General features: G+C 38.8%; 1 protein-coding gene across 7 annotated transcripts in view; it reads right to left on the bottom strand.

Moving 5' to 3' along the window:
• The window catches only part of Ubr4 (ubiquitin protein ligase E3 component n-recognin 4), a 128620-nt gene that overhangs the window by 98801 nt on the left and 9019 nt on the right, over window positions 1–20800 (bottom strand). For all 7 annotated transcript variants that reach the window (XM_076861150.1, XM_076861153.1, XM_076861152.1 and 4 more), the window contains exons 3-17: window positions 20693–20796; window positions 19797–19926; window positions 19551–19690; window positions 18079–18181; window positions 17806–17947; window positions 17353–17477; window positions 13455–13579; window positions 12381–12440; window positions 12099–12289; window positions 9598–9697; window positions 9318–9455; window positions 8524–8641; window positions 7454–7641; window positions 6143–6302; window positions 5942–6027 (exon numbers count right to left, since the gene is read on the bottom strand). In XM_076861150.1, coding sequence (XP_076717265.1) covers window positions 5942–6027; window positions 6143–6302; window positions 7454–7641; window positions 8524–8641; window positions 9318–9455; window positions 9598–9697; window positions 12099–12289; window positions 12381–12440; window positions 13455–13579; window positions 17353–17477; window positions 17806–17947; window positions 18079–18181; window positions 19551–19690; window positions 19797–19926; window positions 20693–20796 — 1910 coding nt within the window. The remainder of the gene's footprint in view (window positions 1–5941; window positions 6028–6142; window positions 6303–7453; window positions 7642–8523; window positions 8642–9317; window positions 9456–9597; window positions 9698–12098; window positions 12290–12380; window positions 12441–13454; window positions 13580–17352; window positions 17478–17805; window positions 17948–18078; window positions 18182–19550; window positions 19691–19796; window positions 19927–20692; window positions 20797–20800) is intronic.

Genomic DNA, 20800 nt, shown 5'->3' with positions numbered 1-20800 from the left:
AGAACTGCGAAAAAAGAAAGGAGCAAACTTTCCAAAGGAGCCTGGTTTTTAAAGACCTCTCCAACGCTTAATTCATTTTCTAATAAGTAAAACTGCTGTGGTGTGTGTGGCAGCAAAATCCTGACTGAGTCATCACCCCTCCACTCTCAAGATCCTTCCCCAACATCCTCTAGGAGGGAGCCTCGGCTCTACTGCTCTTCTCCACTCATCTCATGGTTTCTCATCATGTCAATAGCTGCCCCTGTGTGAATAATTCCCAAAGCCATACAATCAACCTGAATTTTCTAACTAACTTCAGACTCATGATTCCAATGATTTTCTAGATCTTTACCTCACTGGTAGTCCCCAACTTCATATTTAAAATGAAATGCACTGTGTGCATGTACAAATACATAATAACGAGTCCTACCATTATGTACAACTATAGCGCACCAATTAAAAATATGGAAAAAAATAACAACAAAAAATGAAATGCACTGTCTCTCCTTCCCCAAACCAACTCTCCTTGCTGGCTTCATTGTTGTTGTATCACAGTCTTATCTGAGTTCTAAACGCAGGTAATATCTAAGACTCCTTCCTCTTCCCATCCTTCACCTCATTTATTTAAGTAATTCCTCATGATCTCTGTAACATGTATATTCACACCATTTTTCCTTCCATCCTCATCATCCCATAGAATTCAAAACAACTTTATTTCCTCATGCCTATAACAAGCAGGTGTTCAATGTATATGAATGGACCTAGAAACTGCCATATTATTATTAAATACCAATAATAAAATCATAAAGATAGCAGCTCACATTTAGCTGGTACTATAATGTATCAAACAGTACATTTTTGCCCCCCCCCCTTTTTTTTGGTACCAGGAGTTGAACCCCCCCCCTTTTTTTTGGTACCAGGAGTTGAACCCGGGGCACTTAACCACTGAGTCAAATCCCCAATCCACAGCCCTTTTTTTTTTTTTTTTTTAAAGACAGGGTCTCACTAAGTTGCTTAGGGCCTCACTAAGTTGCTGACGCTGACCTTGAACTCAGGATTCTCCTGCCTCAGCCTCTGGAGCTGCTGAGATTATAGGTATACACCACACCACATCTTTGCCACTTTTGTATCATAAAATATCTTAACATAAAATTTACCACTTTAACCTTTTTTCATGTATAGCTCTAGCATTAAATATATATGCATTATTATGCAACCTACATCTCTAGATCTATCCATCTCCAGATCAAATTTTCAACTTCAACTGGATCTCTGCCCCACTAGACACTCATTTCCCACCCTCCCATCAGCCCCTAGGTACCTGCCCTTCCACTTCCCGCCCCTAGAAACCAGACTGCTGTGAGTGGAACCACATATTTGGCCCTTTTCTAACTGCTTCATTTCACTTAGCATAATGTCTTCAAGGTTCTTCCACACTACAGCATGTGCCCATATCTCCTTCCTTTTTAAGGCTGAAAAATATTCACTATAACAACTTTTATCTGTTAAATTTTGATGGCCACCTAGTTGCTTCCCTCTCTGGGCTATGGTGAATGATACTGTTTTGAACATGAGGCATATTTGAACATTCATTTCTTTGGGGGTATGTAAGTGGAACCACTGGGTCATATGGTAATTTTTTTTTTTTTTTTCAGTACTGGGGGGGACCCAGTGCGTGATAGGCAAGCACTCTAGTACTGAGTAACATGCACAGTCCATTTGGTAATTCTATCTGTAATTTTTTGTGGAATTGCCATTCCATTTTCCCCAACAACTACATCATTTTATATCCCTATTGACAATGTACAAGGATTCCACTTTTTCCACAGCCTTACCAACACTTATTTTCTGGGTTTGTTTGTTTTATTTTTTAAAGTAGCCAACCTGGTGGGTGTGAAGTGCTACTTGTGTTGTCTTAAGCCAGGCATTTTTCCCCCACAAGTACTAGGGACTGAACCCAGAGGCACTCTACCACTGAGCTACATCCCGACCCTGCCAGGCACTGTTTTAAACACTTATCACTAAAGATCTGGGCCTCCATTTTCCCCAATATTCATTCTACTACCACACTAATCTTACAAAAACATACTCCAGTGGCTCTCCACTATTTCACCTCCTTTAGGGAATTCAAGACTCCTTAAAATTTGGCCTGAACTATTTTGTATCCTTTCTTACCAAAATGAACCACATTACATCATGAAGTTCCTGAGCCCTGCTAGCACCCTTCCATTTCCTCTGTGGCATTATAACAGCATCCATTCTGCTACTTCAGCTGCTCTGACGTACTGCCTTCTCTCCCACAGAACCCCTCACCAAGGCATTCTCCCTCTTCATTCAACATCCACTCCACTTCCTCCACCTAGACATTCTACAGTATTAAATTGGTGATCTGTGTACCTACCACACTGTATTCCTAGACAACAGGGTTTGTTTGACGTTTGATTATCTCACAGCACTTAGCAAGGTACTTTGTTCCTTGAGGGTGCTAATAAATACTTATTAAAGAAAGTGCTAATAAATACTTATTAAAGAAAAAGTAAACTCAATGAGACCCTGTCTCTAAATAAAATACAAAATAGGTCTGTGGATGTAGCTCAGTGGTTGAGTGCCCCTGATTTCAATCCCCAGTACCACACCCAAAAAAAAGAAAAGAAAAAAAGAGTCTAGGGCTGGGTGCAGTGGCACACACTGGTTATCCCAGAGGCTTAGGAGGCTGAGGCTGGAGGATTGCAAGTTCAAGGCCGGCCTCAACAATTTAATGAGGCCCCTTATCAACTTAGTGAGACCCTGTCTCAAAATAAAAAATAAACCGGGTGTGGTGGTGCACGCCTGTAATCCTAGCAGCTCAGAAGGCTGAGGCAGGAGGATCATGAATTCAAAGCCAGCTTCAGCAACTTAGCAAGGCACTTAGCAAGGGCTGGTGATATGGCTCAGTGGTTAAGCACCCCTGGGTTCAATCCTCACTACCAAAAAAATTAAAACATAAAAATAAATAAAAAATAAAAGGGCTGAGGATGTAGCTTAGTATTGAAGTACACTGGGTTAAATCCCTAGTACCAACATAAAAAGAAGAAGAATCTAGGAAGACAGCCTTCCAACAAAGGACATCCTACAATCTAGCAATCCCAAAGAGTACTCTGGCTAGCTTACCAGACTGCTTGATTAGAAAAATGTACAGTGAGAACAAGTAAATGCTAAGTAAATGTTCTCCCACAAACTTTCAGCAGAAAGTCTACCTTCAAAGATATTCAAACACCACTAGTTTTAATTTCTTTTCTAATTAGTGAGTAACTTAACTGGTCTTTCACAGTCAGAATCAGACTCCTTTAATGTCCTGACAGCCAAAGACCAAATTTAAGACTTAACTTCTGTACATTTACTCTCACAGATTGGGTACATTTTCAGTTTCCTTGAAGGATGCTGTGTGTATTGTCTTGCCACGGAAGTCACGCACCTGGGTAAAGATGTGTTTCACATTACTCTAAAGAAATAACACCCAGGGGCTGGAGTTGTAGCTCAGCAACAGAGTGCTTGCCTTGTATTGTGAGTCACTATATTCGATTCCAGCACCACATAAAAATAAGCAAATAAAATAAAGGTCCACCAACAACTAAAAAAAAAATACTTAAAAAAAGAAAAAGAAAGAAAGAATATCTAAGTAGGAAAGGAATTCAACAGCAGATAGATTAAACCAATTATCCTTCACTTTCTTCCATCACAGAAAAGAAGCCTGGGGGAAGAACCTGAAGTCCCATGTTTGGAGATGGAATGAAAAGGGAGATTTGATGATTTCCTTTCCCATAATGTAAGTAGTTGGGGCAACCAGACTGCATGTCCACACCAGGCCTGTAGTTATTTTTAAAATGACAAGAGGATAATGTCATTACAGGAATCTTAAGAACTCCTCTAGAGAAAAATATTTCTTCCCTATTCTTTGGGCAAGTTTAGGCAGGCAAAGATTAAATCTGTGAACTTTGAAACTTCCTTAAATAAACCTGATCTAGGAAAGGAGCTACTAACTTTGGAAGTGCACCTGTATGTCTAGGAGGATACTGTGGGCTGTATGCTAACTGAAGTATTTCCTTTGTCTTAGGTCAACAACCTCTCAACTCAATTTGTTTCCTGCCAACATAAATTTTTTCATTTAGGGGCTGGGGCTGTAGCTCAGCAGCAGAGCATTTGCCTAGCATGTGTGATCACTGGGTTCGATGTTGTGAGCACCACATTAAAAAATCAACAAATAGGGCTGGGGTTGGCTCAGTGGTAGAGCACTCGCCTCGAACATGCAAGGCTCTGGATTCAATCCTCAGCACCACATAAATAAATAAAATAAAAATGTTGTGTTCAACTATAGCTTAAAATAAATATTAAAAATAAATAAAAAGCAAATATAATAAAGGCATTCTGTCCATCTACAACCACTAAAAATTTATTTTTAATAAATAATAAATTTTCATTTAAAGTAAGTTTAAGTACCCTCCCCACCTGTGCTACAGGTGCAACCACGCAAACACTTTACCACTAGACCACTGAGCCATGCCCACAGCCCACATAACCACATTTTTAAATAACAAAATATATTAAGAAACGGCTCAAAATAAAGCTTCCTGGATATCGTCCCTTTCAGAACAAATGACAGGTTCTTAAAATTTTATCTTGATTCTGAGAATCTCCTACAATAATCCTAAGAGTAACATTTTTCAAAATACACTCAGGATAAATAATTGGAGACCGACCTGATTAAATTCTACTGAGAGAACAGGGTATAGGTTAACTAAGAATCTGAATTATTTTTGTATTTTAAGGCACTAGAGATTGAACCCTAGGTCTTGTCTTGCACATGCTAAGGCAAGCGCTCTACTACTGAGCTGCACACCCAGCCCTGGATCTGCATTTTCAATAAGCATGTCCAGGAATCCTTATAGACTCTGACTATATATAGATATCAAATTATCATCAAAATGTTGGGGAAAAAATGTGAAACCACATGATTTGATATATCACTGATGGTAGTAAAAACAGTTGCCGCTACTTTAGAGAACTTGTCTTGGGTCTTGTGTGCTGATGGTCATACCTTGTATAACCTGGCAATTGTGCTCCTAATTATATTCCCGAAAGAATCACTGTCCCTATATAACAGGGGATCTTAATATAAGAAAAATTGTAGCAACAGCAAGAGTAACAATAAAACCTGGACATAATTCAAATGAACTTTAGTGGAAGAGGATAGGAGAGGAAAAAGCTGGTACAGTCACAAACAACAGAAAATCATACAGCAGCTCAAACAAAAACTATACAAATATACAACAATACAGGTGAATCCTGGCAATGCAATACTATATAATATTGAAAAAAGATTGCATAGAGCATGCTATAAAGTTGCTATAAAGTTAAAAACATTTTTTTTTAATTTAAGGAATATAGACATATATGGATTTAGGAAAATGAGAAGCTTGAGATTTAAGATTCAAAACATCAGCCACCTCAGTGGAGACAGAACTATAAGATTAAAACTTCACAGTAATGATTTTGCAAATAAGTGTATTTGAGAACATCTTCCTCCTATATTTGACAGATCTTTTAAAATGCATTTTAATTTGTATTTATCCCATTACTAATTATAATACTTTTTCCCTATGTTTCTTGGTCATTTATATTTCTTTTTTTTTATAAATGGCCTTCTTGTATATTTTGTCTGCTTTTCTATAGGCATAATCATTAGGGGTTTGTTTTTATTGTTTTCACTTTTCTTTAAGCTTACTCATTTGGAGGGAAAGGATACATTTTCTTTTTCTGGAAATGGTCCTATATAAGGCACAGGAAACATAATAGAATAATCTCCCAGTGCTCTTTCCAGCAAGGTAATTCAAGGACAAAACATTCTTTAACAATGGGAACAACTGTATCCCATAGGAGCTGGTGTAAAGAGCGCCTGGCCTCACAAGCCACAGTGCACACAAACCTGCAGGTTGGGAGACTGAAGGTCAGAAGTCACCAGAGAGTGGTTGAAGTGATAGAGAGCAGCAGCAAACTCTTCATCTGATGAACCTTAAGAAAGATGGGAAGCCAGTTACTCAAGCAGCTATGTGATGTATCACAAACACCCTGCCAACAGCCAAACTCCACAATAAAAATCCGTCCAGCATAGAATCTGCCTACTAACCCTTCAGTCCATCTTTGTCCACCTCCTTGATGATACTGGCCAGAGTGGCCATATGGTGTTCTGAAAGAGACACACTCAAATAGTTTCGGATGAAATTGTTCCGAGAGTTCAACATGGAAGAGGTAATGAAGTTCAAAATGTTGGAAGCCAGACCTAAGAACTAAAAGGAACACAAAACCATTCATTATCAGGATCATAAGCCCTGAGTTCTTACAAACCCTGAATATAAAAAGGAAATATGCCCATAGGTCTCATGCAGTAAACACAATGAACTAAAGAATCAGATTTTAAACCACTTCCTAAGTTTATTTATGAGACTCTTTCCTATGTAATTCCACCAACGACATAAAATAGTATGCTAATGTAATACAACAGACTTCAGAATATATTCTATAAAGATACATGATTTCCAACTACTAACGCATTTCCTTTGTTTCTTGAAGGGCCTTTGTCCAGCTCTAGAAATTATTAACAGAGTAAATTCTGAAACCTATACTAATGATTATTACACATATGTAGAATTTCTGACTCTTTACTTCTCTATTAAAATTAATTTCAATTACTGAATAAATATTTATGTTCATAACCTTAAATAGTGTGTAAACTGCATGAAACTAAAAACTGTAACTAAGTCACTGACTGACAAATTATCAGAACAGGGCTGACATATAGTAGATAATCAAGAAATACTGGCTAAACCAATATTTACAAAGTACATATGTGAGACCTATGCTAAAGGTTTTTCAAATATTTTCCCCCAACATACTTAGAGGCAGGTACAATCATTCCCATATAAGGAGACAAAAAAAAATTTTTTTTTTTTTTTTTGGTACCAGGGATTGAACCCAGAGGCACTTAAACACTGAGCCTTATCCCTAGCCCGTTTTTTTATATTTTATTTAGAGACAGGGTCTCATTGAATTGCTTAGGGCCACATTAAGTTGCTGAGGCTGGCTTTGAACTCAGGATCCTCCTGCCTCAGCCTCCAAAGTCACTGGGATTACAGGTAACAAAATGTTTTAAAGCTTGGAGTAAGTAATTCAGATTCTTGCCTGGAGTCACTGAGTGGTAGAAATAGGATTCAAACCCAGTTTTGTCTACTCTACAGGCTGTGCTAATAACTATCCATCAGAGAAACAATACCAGAAGTACAAATTATTTAATGAAACATAATTAATACACATAAATTCTAAGCAAAACTATATTTAAATGCTAGTCATCTAACCTATGTTTTTTTAGTTCAAATGATCTGATTATCACAATCACTCCACTCAAATCCCCTCCCACTAAACCTCAAAAATCCACTCTTACCAACTCAGGATCTTTGCGACTAGCCAAAATATTGCCCTTCTCACCAGGGGCCTGCTTACTGGGGCTTTTAACTCTAGGAGAGCTCTCCAGTGGAGGGGGTGGGGGAGGGGGTGGAGGTGCCACTTTTTCTTTACTGGGGGAGATGGTCTCCTCAAACCACTGGCCCAAAATAGGTTCACTGTCATCATCTGAATAGAGAAAAAGAAAGCAACAAAAAAAACATTTTTCTTCTAAATCAAAAATCACAAGGATATCCTGATCATAGAAGTGGCTACAAAGTACACAAGTTTGTCAAAACTTCTCTAAAGGTATACATAAAATGAGAGTATTTTATAGTATATAAGTTATATCTCAATAACACTAAGTTTTTTAAAAGGATCCCAACAAGGAGAAATAATTTTGATTTTTTTTTTTAAATATTTTTTACTTGTGGTGGACCTTTATTTTTATTTATTTATATGTGGTGCTGAGAATCAAAGCCAGTGCCTCACACATGCTAGGCAAGCGCTCTTCCACTGAACTACATACAACTCCAGTCCCAATTTTGCTTTATTTTACTGATAACAAGTGAAATATTTTATAAGAGGAAATTTATATTTGTCTTATCAAATGTAAACCCTAATATAAGAATCACACCTCTCTCAATATCTCCCACTGCTCTCATATACTTAGCGGTGAAGAGCAAGGCAGAAGGGACCATCAGGCCTGTTGTTCATTAGACTCTCCAGTTCCTCCCCTGAATTGCCCCACTACAAACCTATGAACAACAGCCAAACCAAGTACCTCAGATGTGACATTTAGAGTTGCACTAAGAAAGCTGTAAGCAGAGGTTACACAACAGGGATCAACAGAGATTTTGGTGGAAAAGGCACACTGTGAGCTTAGCTGAAAGTAGCATTCCTCATTCATTCTTCAATGCTCAACTTGCTCTTATTAAATATCATGTCATCGTTGATAGCACATAAAAGCAAGGTTCAAACCAGGCAAGTGAAAACAAAATGGTAATCAAGGAACTATGTAATCTGCTGCACTCTGTAACTAAGCTGGGAGAGAAAAGGAGAGGCCTGTACCTTGGCTGCTGTCCTCCTCTGTGCTACTGAAGTCATCCTCATAGTAGGTGTTGGAGTCAGTGGAGGCGCTGGCGTCACTGCTCATGGAACCCTTCCTCTGCCGCTGCAGGACACATGCCTAGAACGACGAGATTTCCGTAATTGGCAATTACAAAAACAGGGCCATTCTACTTAATCTTATTCACCACATGAAGCATTTTCTCCATATGTCATTTTTTTTTTTAAATCCAAGAGTATTAGACCTTCTGGTCTGTTCCTGCTCTGAGGATTATGCCCAGAAATGTTAGGGAATACGTGGTCTCCACTCTCACATGACTTAGTTGACTGATGAATAGATGTTCTAAGAAGGAAAAGATGTAGGGAACAGCTTGTATTTGACAAATAGGTATTTCTGTAGCTACAGCGCCCATGCAAATGGTGGGACCTCAAGGGACAGTTGGTGGCAATAACAGATATGGTCTAATTAAATTACATAAAGTTAAGTTGGAGTTAGGCATAGCACACGCCTGTAATCTCAGTGACCTGGGAGGCTGAGGAGGAAAGATCACAAGTTTAAGACCAGTCTCAGCCTCTTAGCAAGACTCTGTCTCAAAATAAGAAACATAAAAACAGGGCAGCTCAGTGGTAAAGAGCCTCTGGGTTCAATCTGTGGTACCAAAAAAAAACCCCTCTCCTTTTCAAAACTATTACCATAAATTTGGGTTTTTAAAGATGATAGTGTATAGTGAATCTTATTCATTTTGAGAAGGGTATATAAGTTCTTCCAAATTAGCAATGGTTTGATTTCCACTCACCTTTCTGTAAGAAGTTGAGAGCAATGTCAATAGCAGGTTCGTCAGTGGGACAGAGTCAATGAGCCGCTGAATCCTTTGTATGGAAGAGCTCTGGGCCATAATGTTTAAGACAGCAGGGGGACCATCTGTATCCCAACCCTGAAAATATCAATATCAAAGGGAAATTAATGATATGACTTAGCCAGAAAAAAAAAATAACCTATGTTAATAGATCAAGCTAGCTGACCCCAAAGTGGATCTAGCACTTGATATGCTGATTCCAAGAGAATAACCTCCTCACCTTATAAAGAGCCTCCACTTGCAGGTCTTGAAATAGAGATGTTAACAGCTTGATGGCATGATTTGCCAATATCACTGAGAGTACTCCAAATCCCTGATGCCTACACAAAGAAAAATCAAAACACAACCTTTACATAATTAACAATCAATTACAGTCTCTAAAATGGTATATTTTGTCATTCTGGGATCTTAGATCCCTTGGAGGCTCTATGGACCTCCCCCACACTGCAAAAAATTGTACATACACAAAAAATTGGCATTTAAACAGAAACACAGTCTCTTGAAGCCCATCCATGGACTGCAAAAGGATCTGCAGGCATCATGGCAAGAATTCCTGGACTAGAAGAAACTCAAATTCATAGATTTTTGGATTTTAAACTCCCAATTCAAAGCCATGATGGTCATATAAAAATACCAACATTTAAATGTTAACTGGACTTTTAAAGAATCCTTCTTTTTGGGAAGAAAAAGATTAAAATTACCAACTTATGTAAAATATCTGGGACCAAACCAAAGAGAATAAAACCTTTTATATGCCCAAAATGTCCACATGACAAAGGGTTTACTTATCAAATATATAACAAGCCATGTAAATTAATAAGAAAAAAAAAAGAAAAACTGAAGCAAAAAACATAAGGCAGGATACAAAAGAAACCCAAATGACCAATAAATCAGTGAAAAGAAAGAAAACCACACTAGTAATCAAAGATATAAACATTTTTTTTTCTTTTCCCTCCAGATCTCGGCTCCCTAATTTTTTTTTTTTTTTTTTGCAAAATATTTTAAAATTTAAAATATTTGTGTCCTTTATCACCACAATTGAACTTCTAAGAATTTACTCCAAGGAGACAGCTTAACAAGTTTCCAAAAACTTACATTTCAGGGGCTGGGGATATAGCTCAGTTGGAGATATATAGAATGCTTGCCTTGCATGCACAAGGCCCTGGGTTCAATCTCAGTACCACCAAAAAAGATTTACATTTCAGGAGGTTTACCAAGAAGCATGATTTATTCCTGGCATGGTGCTCATGACTGTAATCCCAGCAACTCAGGAAACTGAGGCAGATAAATCACAAACTCAAGTCCAGCCTTGGCAATTTAGCAAGATACTGTCTCAAAGAAAAAGGACTGTGGGTATAGCTCAGCGGTAAGAGAGCCCTTGGGTTCAATGCCTAATACTTAAAAAAGGAGGGGAAAATTATCAGAACAATAAATCTGGCATAATCTAAGTATAAATCACTAATGAAATTAGTCAATTATGATATAATTACTTAGTGACTGCCCATCATTAACAAATCACATAGAATAATAACTAATAATAACTAATAATAACTGCAGTTCTCCTTCCTTCTATGCTCTTGAAGTCTCATCTTCACACAGCAGCTAGGTCCTCAGATCACCAATAAATCAGGTCACATCTCTCCTGATGAAACCCCTCAGACAGCACTTGTCCCTATATTATTTGGCCACTGGAAACTCTGTGACCTAATTTTCTACCACTTTCTTGAGTTAATTTCTCCAATCTAGTCACAATGACCTTGTGATCCTCAAAACTGCCAATCACACCTCTGCCTGGAATCTGAACAACTCTACCTCAAATATCTACAGGGTTCACCCTGTCACTTCATATATGGTCTCCATGTACCATCTTCAGAGTCCTTTCCAGTTCCATCTCAATTAAAAGAACAGTCATTCATTAATCCCTACTCTGGCTTCTTTCCCTCCACAACACTTACATATGACACTTTACAAGGTACTTAATGGTATATTTGTTCACTGTTTCTCCAGTTAGAAAACAAATGTCATAAAGACAAAGACACTGCTTGTTTAAGTGCTATATCCTCCATACTCTATATAATAGAGCAGAGTACATGATAGGCACTAAAAGAATATGTAAAATCCAGAAATGCCTGGGCTTAAAAACTAAACTTTGAACAGCACATGAGTCATATCTCCTCCTTTCAAGAAAGGGTGGCAACAGTGACAAATGTTCTAGGAAGCACTCCAGCATGAGCGGACAACATCCTCACCCCACAGGTTAAACAGGTGATTGAACACTCACTCTAAGTCAAGAGAGCCATTTTACAACACAAGCATTTTTTTTTTTTTCAGTTGAACTTGAAAATAATTCTAAAATACACATTACAGATATTTTTCCATCTGACAGATAAGAAAACAGGGCCAAAGGAAACCAGTGACTTATCAAAATCACACAGCTATAATGCAGAACTAGTGGACCACAAGCTTTATCTTTATTGTTAAATTCAAACCATGTAGGAAGTTGAATCTTTCTGTTGGAAAGGTTAGGAGAGGCCGCAAGTGCAGCTCAGTGGTAGAGCAAGTGATTGGTATGTGCAAGGCTCTGGGCTCAATTCCAACACATACACACATACACACACACACACACACACACACACACACACACACAAACTCTAATTCAGAGAGGAGAGAAGTTAGAGCAGCCCCTCAACCAATGTGGCAGTCACAGGAACAGACACATACCCTTTGCCAGGCCCCAGTTTGGGAGAGCCTACTCCTTCTTTTGTACGAGAAAGGATGTCTCTGACTCGGAGGGCAGCCAACGGGTCTTTCTCTTTCCCCTTATCAGCCAATGCAGTAGGACTGAGGTTCAGTATAAGGAAAAGGCTGTTCAACAAACACCATGCGCCCAGCAACTGGAAGTTCTGGTAGTGCTGTTAAAGAAGGCACAAAACATGAACATGGAGAAGAATTCATACCTTATAGACTATAAGACAGGAACCCAGTAGAGTCATGCTTTCTTACCTCACCACCAGCCCGGCGGGAATTGCTTATCGCTTGCCCAATCATGTCATAGATTTCAAGCTGTTCAGTATCAAACACACAAAAAAAAAATCTCAGCAAGGTGACATATTTCATTATAGATACCAAATCTTAACCTTAATTAATTTAACTTGAACAGTTAAATATCCACAGGCCATTTTTCAATTAAATTATCCAACCATACATTGCTTGATTTTCACATGGAGCTGAAGCCCAATTTACATTTAGTTTTTTGTCTTTTTTTTTTTTATTTTTGGCGGGAACAGGCAGATATTAGATTGAACTTAGGGCACTGAGCCACATCCCTAGCCCTATTTTGTATTTTATTTAGAGATAGGGTCTCTCTGAGTTGCTTAGCGCCTCACCATTGCTGAGGCTGGCTTTGAACTCACCATCCTCCTGCCTCAGCCTCTTCAGTCGCTGAGATTACAGGCATGTGCCACCACACCTAGCCTTATATTTAGTTTATCTATCTACTTTTTTTCCCTTTCTTTCTCAGGGGTATTCCCTCCACCCAATCTAAAGTAGCACACCAAGCCTGCATCAGATGGCTTTCAATCACCATTCATTCCTTATATGCAATTATCACTATCTGAAAGCATCTCATTTATTGTGTGCCTCTACTAACTCAGGAGGCTGAGGCAGGAAGATCGTAAGTTTGAGGCTGGCCTCATCAATGTAGACCCTGTCTCAAAATAAAAAATAAAAACAACTGGGGATGTAGCTCAGTGGCAGAGCATCCCTGAGTTTAATCCTCAGTACCAGAAAAGAAAAAAAGAAAAGTATATGAACACCTAATAGGCCCACAAATGATTTGCTGAATGAATGAATAATCTTTCATAAAGCCCACTACTACCACAAAGTTGCATGTTTCCTAAAGAGCCAACAAAGGGACACATCTTTGCAAACCAATATGCCAAGGAAATCAGCCTTAGACCTACTACACAAGGAAAGGAATATAGAGAATATCCCAACCCTTGTCCCTGTTAAGGAAAAGGAACTGGCATGCCCCTCATCTGAATGATCAGGATTCTCTGTACCCAAAACTTGGCTTACACATTTCTGGACAATTGTAGCTGCATCACTTTCATAGTCATCTTCTTTGGAGCTTGTGGACCCTGTCCGTACTTGCTGGGCACTACCCACATGAAGGATGGCCATACAGGTTGCCACACTCACACCTGAAAAAGAACAAGCAGAGATTCCAAAACTGAAAGATAAAACGTATCTCAATTCCATGACTGAGTATTGAAAATAAACTCCATGGGTGGGGGTCATGGTTTAGATGTAGAGCGTTCGCCTACCATGTGTGAGGCACTGGGTTCGATCGTCAGCAACACATAAAAATAAAAATATTGTATTTGTGTATAACTAAAAAATTAATATTAAAAAAAGAAAAGAAACTCCATAAGGGCAAGACCATAATAAACATAGTCACACCATATAATCCAACAATCACACTCCTATTTACCCAAATGAACAGAAAACTTGCACCCCCCCCAACACACACACACACACAAAAAAAACCCTGCACGTTGCAGCTGTACTCAACTGCCTACAAATGGAAGCAAACAAGATGTCCATCAATGGGGGAATGATAAACAAACTGTGCTGCACTCTTACAATAGAACATAAGTCAACAACAAAAAAAAAGATGAGCTATTAAACCAGAAAAGACATGAAGGAACCTTAAATGCATTTTACCAAGTAAAAGAAGCCAGTCTGAAAAGGCTACATACTGTATGATTTTGACTACATGCCACTCTGAGAAAGGACATACAACAGAAATGATAAAAAGGTCAATGGCTACCAAGGGTTGGAAAAGAGGGTAAGATTTAAATAGGTGAAGCACAGGGGATATTCTGAACAGTGAAACTACTCTGTATGATATGATAATGATGGATACATTAACATTATAAATTTGTCAAAAGCCATAGAACTACACAACACAAACAGGGAACCCTACAGGACTAAAGACTTCACTTACACTGTGTCAAACTGATTCATTAATGATAACAAATCTATCATACTTATTTCAGATGTTAACAGGGGAAACTATGCAAGGGGAAAGGAGGTATATGAGAACTCCATATAATCTATTCAAGTTTTCCGTTAACTAAAAGTACTTTAAACAAAATCTGACTTTTCTTTCTTATACTTGTTTTTGTTTTTGAGACAGGATCTTGCTATATTGCGCAGACTAGCCTTAAATTCCTGCACTCAAGTGATCCTCCTACCCTCAGTCTCCCAAATAGCTGTGACTACAAACAAGTATTAATTAACACACCTAGCTAAAATCTGGGTAACTTTTTTAATGAAAAAAAAAAATTAAATTTAAGATTTGGAGCCTGGGGCTCAGTGTTAGACTGATTGGCTAGCATATGTGAGACCCTGGGTTCCATCCTCAGCACCACATAAAAATAAATAAAATACAAGGTATTGTGTTCATCTATAACTAAAAATATATATATTAAAAAAATTTAAGATTATGAACAAAAAAAACCTTGAGCTTTACATGATATTTCCCAAAAGCATCCAAGCTAAATCTCTCTCCTAAATCAATCCCAAAGGATCAATTTTCAATAATAAACTAAATCTGAGATATATAATCCAACCATGAATTTTTAAAAAACTTGTCACTGCTGGACGCAGTGGCTCACTGCCGGTAATCCCAATGACTCAGGAGACTAAGACAGGAGAATTACAAGTTAGAAGTTTGAGACCCCATCTCAAAAAATAAAAAGGACTGGGCCCTATATACACATATGATTACACTACTGGTGTGACTCTACACCATGTTCAGCCAGGGGGGAAAAAAGGACTGGGGATGTGGCTCAGTGGTAAAGTGCCTCTGGGGTTCAATTTCCAATACCAAAAAAAAAGAAAGCTTTAGGCCTCTTTAGCTTTCTATTCTTAAGGCTACTTCTTTAGCTCAGGCCCTAAATGTGTCCTGCCTAAATGAACTGCAAATTCCTCCTAATCCATCTTCCTGCCTCCAATACTTCCCCAGACCAACATATCCAGTACTCCACTGTCTAAATGTTCTTCCTATAAAATATAACTCATAGGCTCACACACTCCAGAACCTGTTGTCTACTATCTATAGGATATGGTCCAAATGACTTAATCTGCGTTTTTACATGAGCCTCCTTTTGGTCCATCTATACAACCCCCACCAGTACCCACAAAATCCACAGACTTACACACATGCATGCAGTGCAGTATGTTCTCCCAAATTCCAGAATTCTTTCGGACCTGTTTTGCCTCTGCCTAGGCGTAGCCAAGGTGAAATCCTATCTGTCTTCTTTTTTAAATTTTTAAAAAATTTTTTTTAGTTATCAATGGACCTTTGTTTTATTCATTTATATGCAGTGCTGAGAATCAAACCCCATGCCTTGCACACGCTGGGCAAGCACTCTGCCACTGAGACACAACCCCAGCCCCTATCTGTCCTTTAAGAAACAATATCAGAACTCCTTGGAGACTACTGCCTTCATCAACTAAAACAAATTCGTTTGTTTTGTTTTGTTTTTTTTTTTTTTTAAAGATAGAGAGGGGGGAGAGAGAGAGAGAATTTTTTTGATATTTTTTAGTTTTCGGCGGACACAACATCTCTGTTTGTATGTGGTGCTGAGGATCGAACCCGGGTCGTACGCATGCCAGGCGAGCACACTACTGCTTGAGCCACATCCCCAGCCCTAAAACAAATTCCACTACTTCTAAAATTCCGTAGCAATTTCTCCTCGCCTCTTTCATTGATATAAAAAAAAAAAAAAAGTTTTTTTAGTAATACCCTCTAAAACACAGATGCTTTTATCTGTTTCTGTTTGAACAAAGATGGTCTAACTAAAGCCGTTCAAAGTATGTGGGGAGATGGGTCAGAGAGCAGTGATTCATAACTATAATCCCAGCAATTCAGGAGACTGAGGCAGGAGGATCACAAGTTTAAAGCCAGCCTCAGCAATTTAGCAAGGCCCTAAGCAACTTAGGGAGGTCCTGTCTCAAAATGAAAAATTTTAAAAAAGGGATGTGGCAGTGACTCAGTGGTTAAATGCCCCTGGGTTCAAGCCTGGGTACTACCAAAAAAAAAAAAATAGGTAGGGAGATGAACCGACCTCAGCAATTTCTTGATGTTCCCCAGGTATATTTTCCAAGACTTTCTGCACAAACCCTCACTTGCAGAACCAAGTGAATTTCTGAAATTGCTATACCTTCAAAGACATACCAGGGCTATGGTATGTCCAAGACTTAAAACCAAGGATCAGTGATTTGAGTTAAAAAGTCACTTTAACATTAACTTCAAAGAATAAACATCAGCTGTCAGGCCCTGCTTCCAAGACATCATGGTCAACAGAAAGAAGGTATTTTATGGAAACATAAATAACGTTCTTCACATTTATCAACATAAACAGATACCTTCTGTCCCACAGTCTCCTTCAAACCTGGTCCCACAGCAAGATTCAAGCTCCCTTGAGATTTATATTCTATAAATCTCAGGTATAGAATCCTTATAGGCAAGGATGATATATTATTCATCTTGATATCTCCAAAGTCCTTGTCATTTTGTTCTTCATGCAGTAGATACTTAATATCTACACATACTATGAAATCGAATGTGCATATAACACAATGCCAGCAGTTAAACAGGGTCCTTTACAAAGATTCCTACTGAAACTTTATTTCACCTACATGTGACTAAATTAGAGATTCTCTAGGAGAAGGAACTAGTTAAGGGGGACAAGTACTCAGGATTCTCATGGTTTCCTGAAAGTATATCTGTGTTTAAGAAAATAAGACCAGGGGCTGTGGCTGTGGCTCACTTGCCTGGCATGTGTGAGGCACTGGGTTCAATCCTCAGCACCACATTTAAACAAATAAATAAAATAAAGATCTATCAACAATTTAAAAAAATTTAAAAAAAAAGAAAATAAGACCAAACATCATAACTTCTCACCTGCATATAGACAACTTAGGCTGAGGACTGTCACTTCTTGTAGACGACAAGGATTAAGAGGTTCCAACACAGGTAGAGAAAGAGCATCCAATGCCATAGTTACATCAATCACCAGAGAATGAAAACTGGAACATAACAGAGAAAAATCAAAGAAGATCAAAGGAATCTCCTGGAACTGCTTGCTTCTATAATTTGGTTTTTTTAAAAAATATAGCATGCCATAAAAATGAAACAGGTAGCTCTTTTTTTGGCGGGGGGCGGTGTGCCAGGGATTGAACACAGGGGCACTCAGCCTGAGCACCTTACCGTTGCTGAGGCTGGCTTTGAACTCATAATAATCTTCCTGCCTCAGCCTCCCAAGCCTCTGGGATTACAGGCGTGTGCCACAGCACCCGGCTAGAAGCATACCTCTTTTGATTAGAATGTAAAGCACAGCTTGGAGGAGCACCTTACCCATTACGAACAGCTGTGGCATCTGCAACGGTTGCAGGCATGATAAAGAAGGAATTGGCTGACACTGCATCCTGGAACCGATTGATGTAGCGTAGGAAATATGGCAGGTTCAAACACACACGCAGTAGCTTCTCTGAGCCACCTGCATTATGAAAACGCACAACCTCACAAACAAGACTCTGTTTGATGTCTGTTTTCTCCACATGGAAGAAGCATGCTTAAAGAGTTTTTGTAAGCACAGAAATCATTTTCCAACAGCAGGAAACGTCTTACCAAGCTCTTGAAGACTAGCCACATTCTGAGCTATAAACACATTCTTGGTTTTGACAGCAGAGGCTTGATCTGTGGATGACTGCTCATCAGTTTCTCCTTCCACCTGAAAAACAACACAGGTCTATCAAGACACTACCACCTGTTTACCTCAATCTGCCCTGCTGTACAAAATGAAAATTGAACAGCAATTCTAGGGATACTCAGACTCTCTTATGATGAGGGGGGGAAATTCCTCACTAATATTGGAAAAAATAGAGATATTTTCCCAAGAGGAAAATATCTAACACAGAGTGATGCCTTTTTTTTTTGGGGGGGGGGGGTACTGGGGATTGAGCCCAGGGAAAATTTGTCACTGGTTATATTGCTAGCCCTTTTTATTTTACTTTTTTAAATTTTGAAACAGAATTTCACTAAAGTCTTTAAAGCTTTACCAAGTTGCTTAGGCTGGCCTTGAACTTACAATCCTCTTGCCTCAGCCTCCCAAACTGCTAGGATTACACGTGTGCACCAACATGCCCAGCTAGAGTGATGCCTTTTACAGAAAATTGTACATGGTCCTTCCCACCCGCCCCTGCCCTGGGGACTAAACCCAGGGGCACTTTATCACATTCCTGGTTCTTTTTTTTTTTTTTTTTTTGAGACAGGATCTTGTTGAGTACCTCACTAAGTTACTGAGCCTGGCCTCAAACTAGCAATCCTCCCACCTCAGCATCCCAAGTCACTAGGATTATGGGCATGAACCACTATACCCAGCTTCTATATGGTCTTTATGCATTGAAAAATGCCTAGAAGGGCTTGGGATGTGGTTCAAGTGGTAGCACGCTCACCTGGCATGTGTGAGGCACTGGGTTCGATCCTCAGCACCACATAAAAAAAATAAAATAAAGATATTGTGTCCACCTAAAACTAAAAAATAAATATTAAAAAAAAAAGAAAGAAAAATGCCTAGAAGAATGATCCTCAAAATAGTAATAACTGGGGCTGGGGTTATGGCTCAGCGGTAGAGCGCTCAGCTAGCATGTGCAAAGCACTGGGTTCAATCCTCAGCACCACATAAAAATAAAGGCATTGTGTCCAACTACAATTTAAAAAATATTTTAAAAAAATAGTAATAACTGCAGACAGATTAAATTGGCATGAATTTTACTTTCATAGTTTTGTATTATTTTATTTCTACCAAAGGCATGTGCGGTCATGCAATGGCTTAACAGAGGGAATACATTCTAAAAAATGAATCATTGGACAACTGTGTCATTGTATAAAATCTCAGAGTATACTTAAACTAAGATGGCTATGAGGTCACTAGACGATATAACTTCTCAGGACCATATGGTCCATCCTTGACCAAAACGTTATATGTGGTATGTGACTATCACCTTATATCACAAATACAAAATACATAGTTATTTTTGTTCCAGTATTACCACCTTATCAAATCCCAGAGAAGAGGATATTTGGCTGAAGGAACTCACCAGAGCCTGTGGACTGATAGGCGGTGAAGCTACAGTTCTAGGGTTAAAAACTGAGGTCAGCTGGTTCAAAAAATTCATCTGTACCTCCTTCTGCCTTAGCTCAGGGCTTACTGGTGAGGCCAGCTCTTTCTGATCTTCCACTGTAATACAGCAAAAACAAAAAAAGGGGGATCAGCAGAGTGCCACCAAAAGGCAAAGCTGGCCAAGGAGGTGGCCATGAACCAGGTCTGGAGAAGGAACACGCACCATCTGAAAGTGTCTTCACTGTTTGTGGCAGCTTGGCAGATTTCATCATTGCTGTAAATGTGATAATTTCAGTTCTATCTAGTCGGCTACAACCAGTGCACAGGCCCTTGATTAGGAGAATCAAGTGTTTCTGAAAAGAAAACAAATTCAAATATGTCTTTCAGGAGATTCTACTCTTTTTGGGAATTCCAACTGGCACAGGGCCAAATTTACATTCACATAAAGAACTGCAATTTGGGGGAAAGGAAAAAAAAAGCAGAGATGCAAAGCTGATGGTCCTCAGACACTACCTGGCCCGCAGATTTGTCTTATTCTCACAGTAATTATTTTTTCCCAATTTGAAGTTATGGTTAAGTTTTTTTAAAATGGAAGGTTTCACATACAAATCCAGAATTCTTACAGCTCTCAACAATTCACAAGATATAACCACTTGGAGCCCCCATTTCTACATGGCAATAATCAGAGCCAAATAACAGTTGGTTCCTTTCATTGGCGCCTCCAACCTTGTCAACCAGCACATTTCACTCATGTTCTATTACCTGCCTGGCCCCTATAAGTATATAAATTTGCAATCCTTGAAAAAGATTCCACAGTCCTATCCACCAAAGGTTGACAAACTACAGCCCCAATTCAGCCCATTTCCTGTTTTTTTTTTTTTTAAATAAAGTTTAACAGAATGCAGCCATATTCGTTCATTTACATATTGTCTATGGCTGTGTTCACAGTACAAGGGCACAGTTGACTAGCTGCAATAATTACCATAGAGTCCACAAATAATTTATTATTCAATTACAGAGTTTTAGCAACCTCTGCTCTATGCCATCCATTTTCCATCAAACCCACTAATCACAATCCTACTTCAAAATAAGGGCCAGAAAGAGACCCATCACTCTCACCTGGGACACAGCACAAGCCTCATCTGGATTTTCAAGACGCAGGAGAGAAAACTCAATTAGGACTTTACAGGCTGCTGCCACCGACTGAAGTTGATTCCGGGGAACTGA

The sequence above is a fragment of the Callospermophilus lateralis genome, chromosome 7, assembly GCF_048772815.1.
Source record: "Callospermophilus lateralis isolate mCalLat2 chromosome 7, mCalLat2.hap1, whole genome shotgun sequence".
NCBI classification, from domain to species: Eukaryota; Metazoa; Chordata; class Mammalia; order Rodentia; family Sciuridae; genus Callospermophilus; species Callospermophilus lateralis.
The sequence above is the reverse complement of the archived record's forward strand: the minus strand, read 5'-3'. Positions and strand labels throughout refer to the sequence as shown.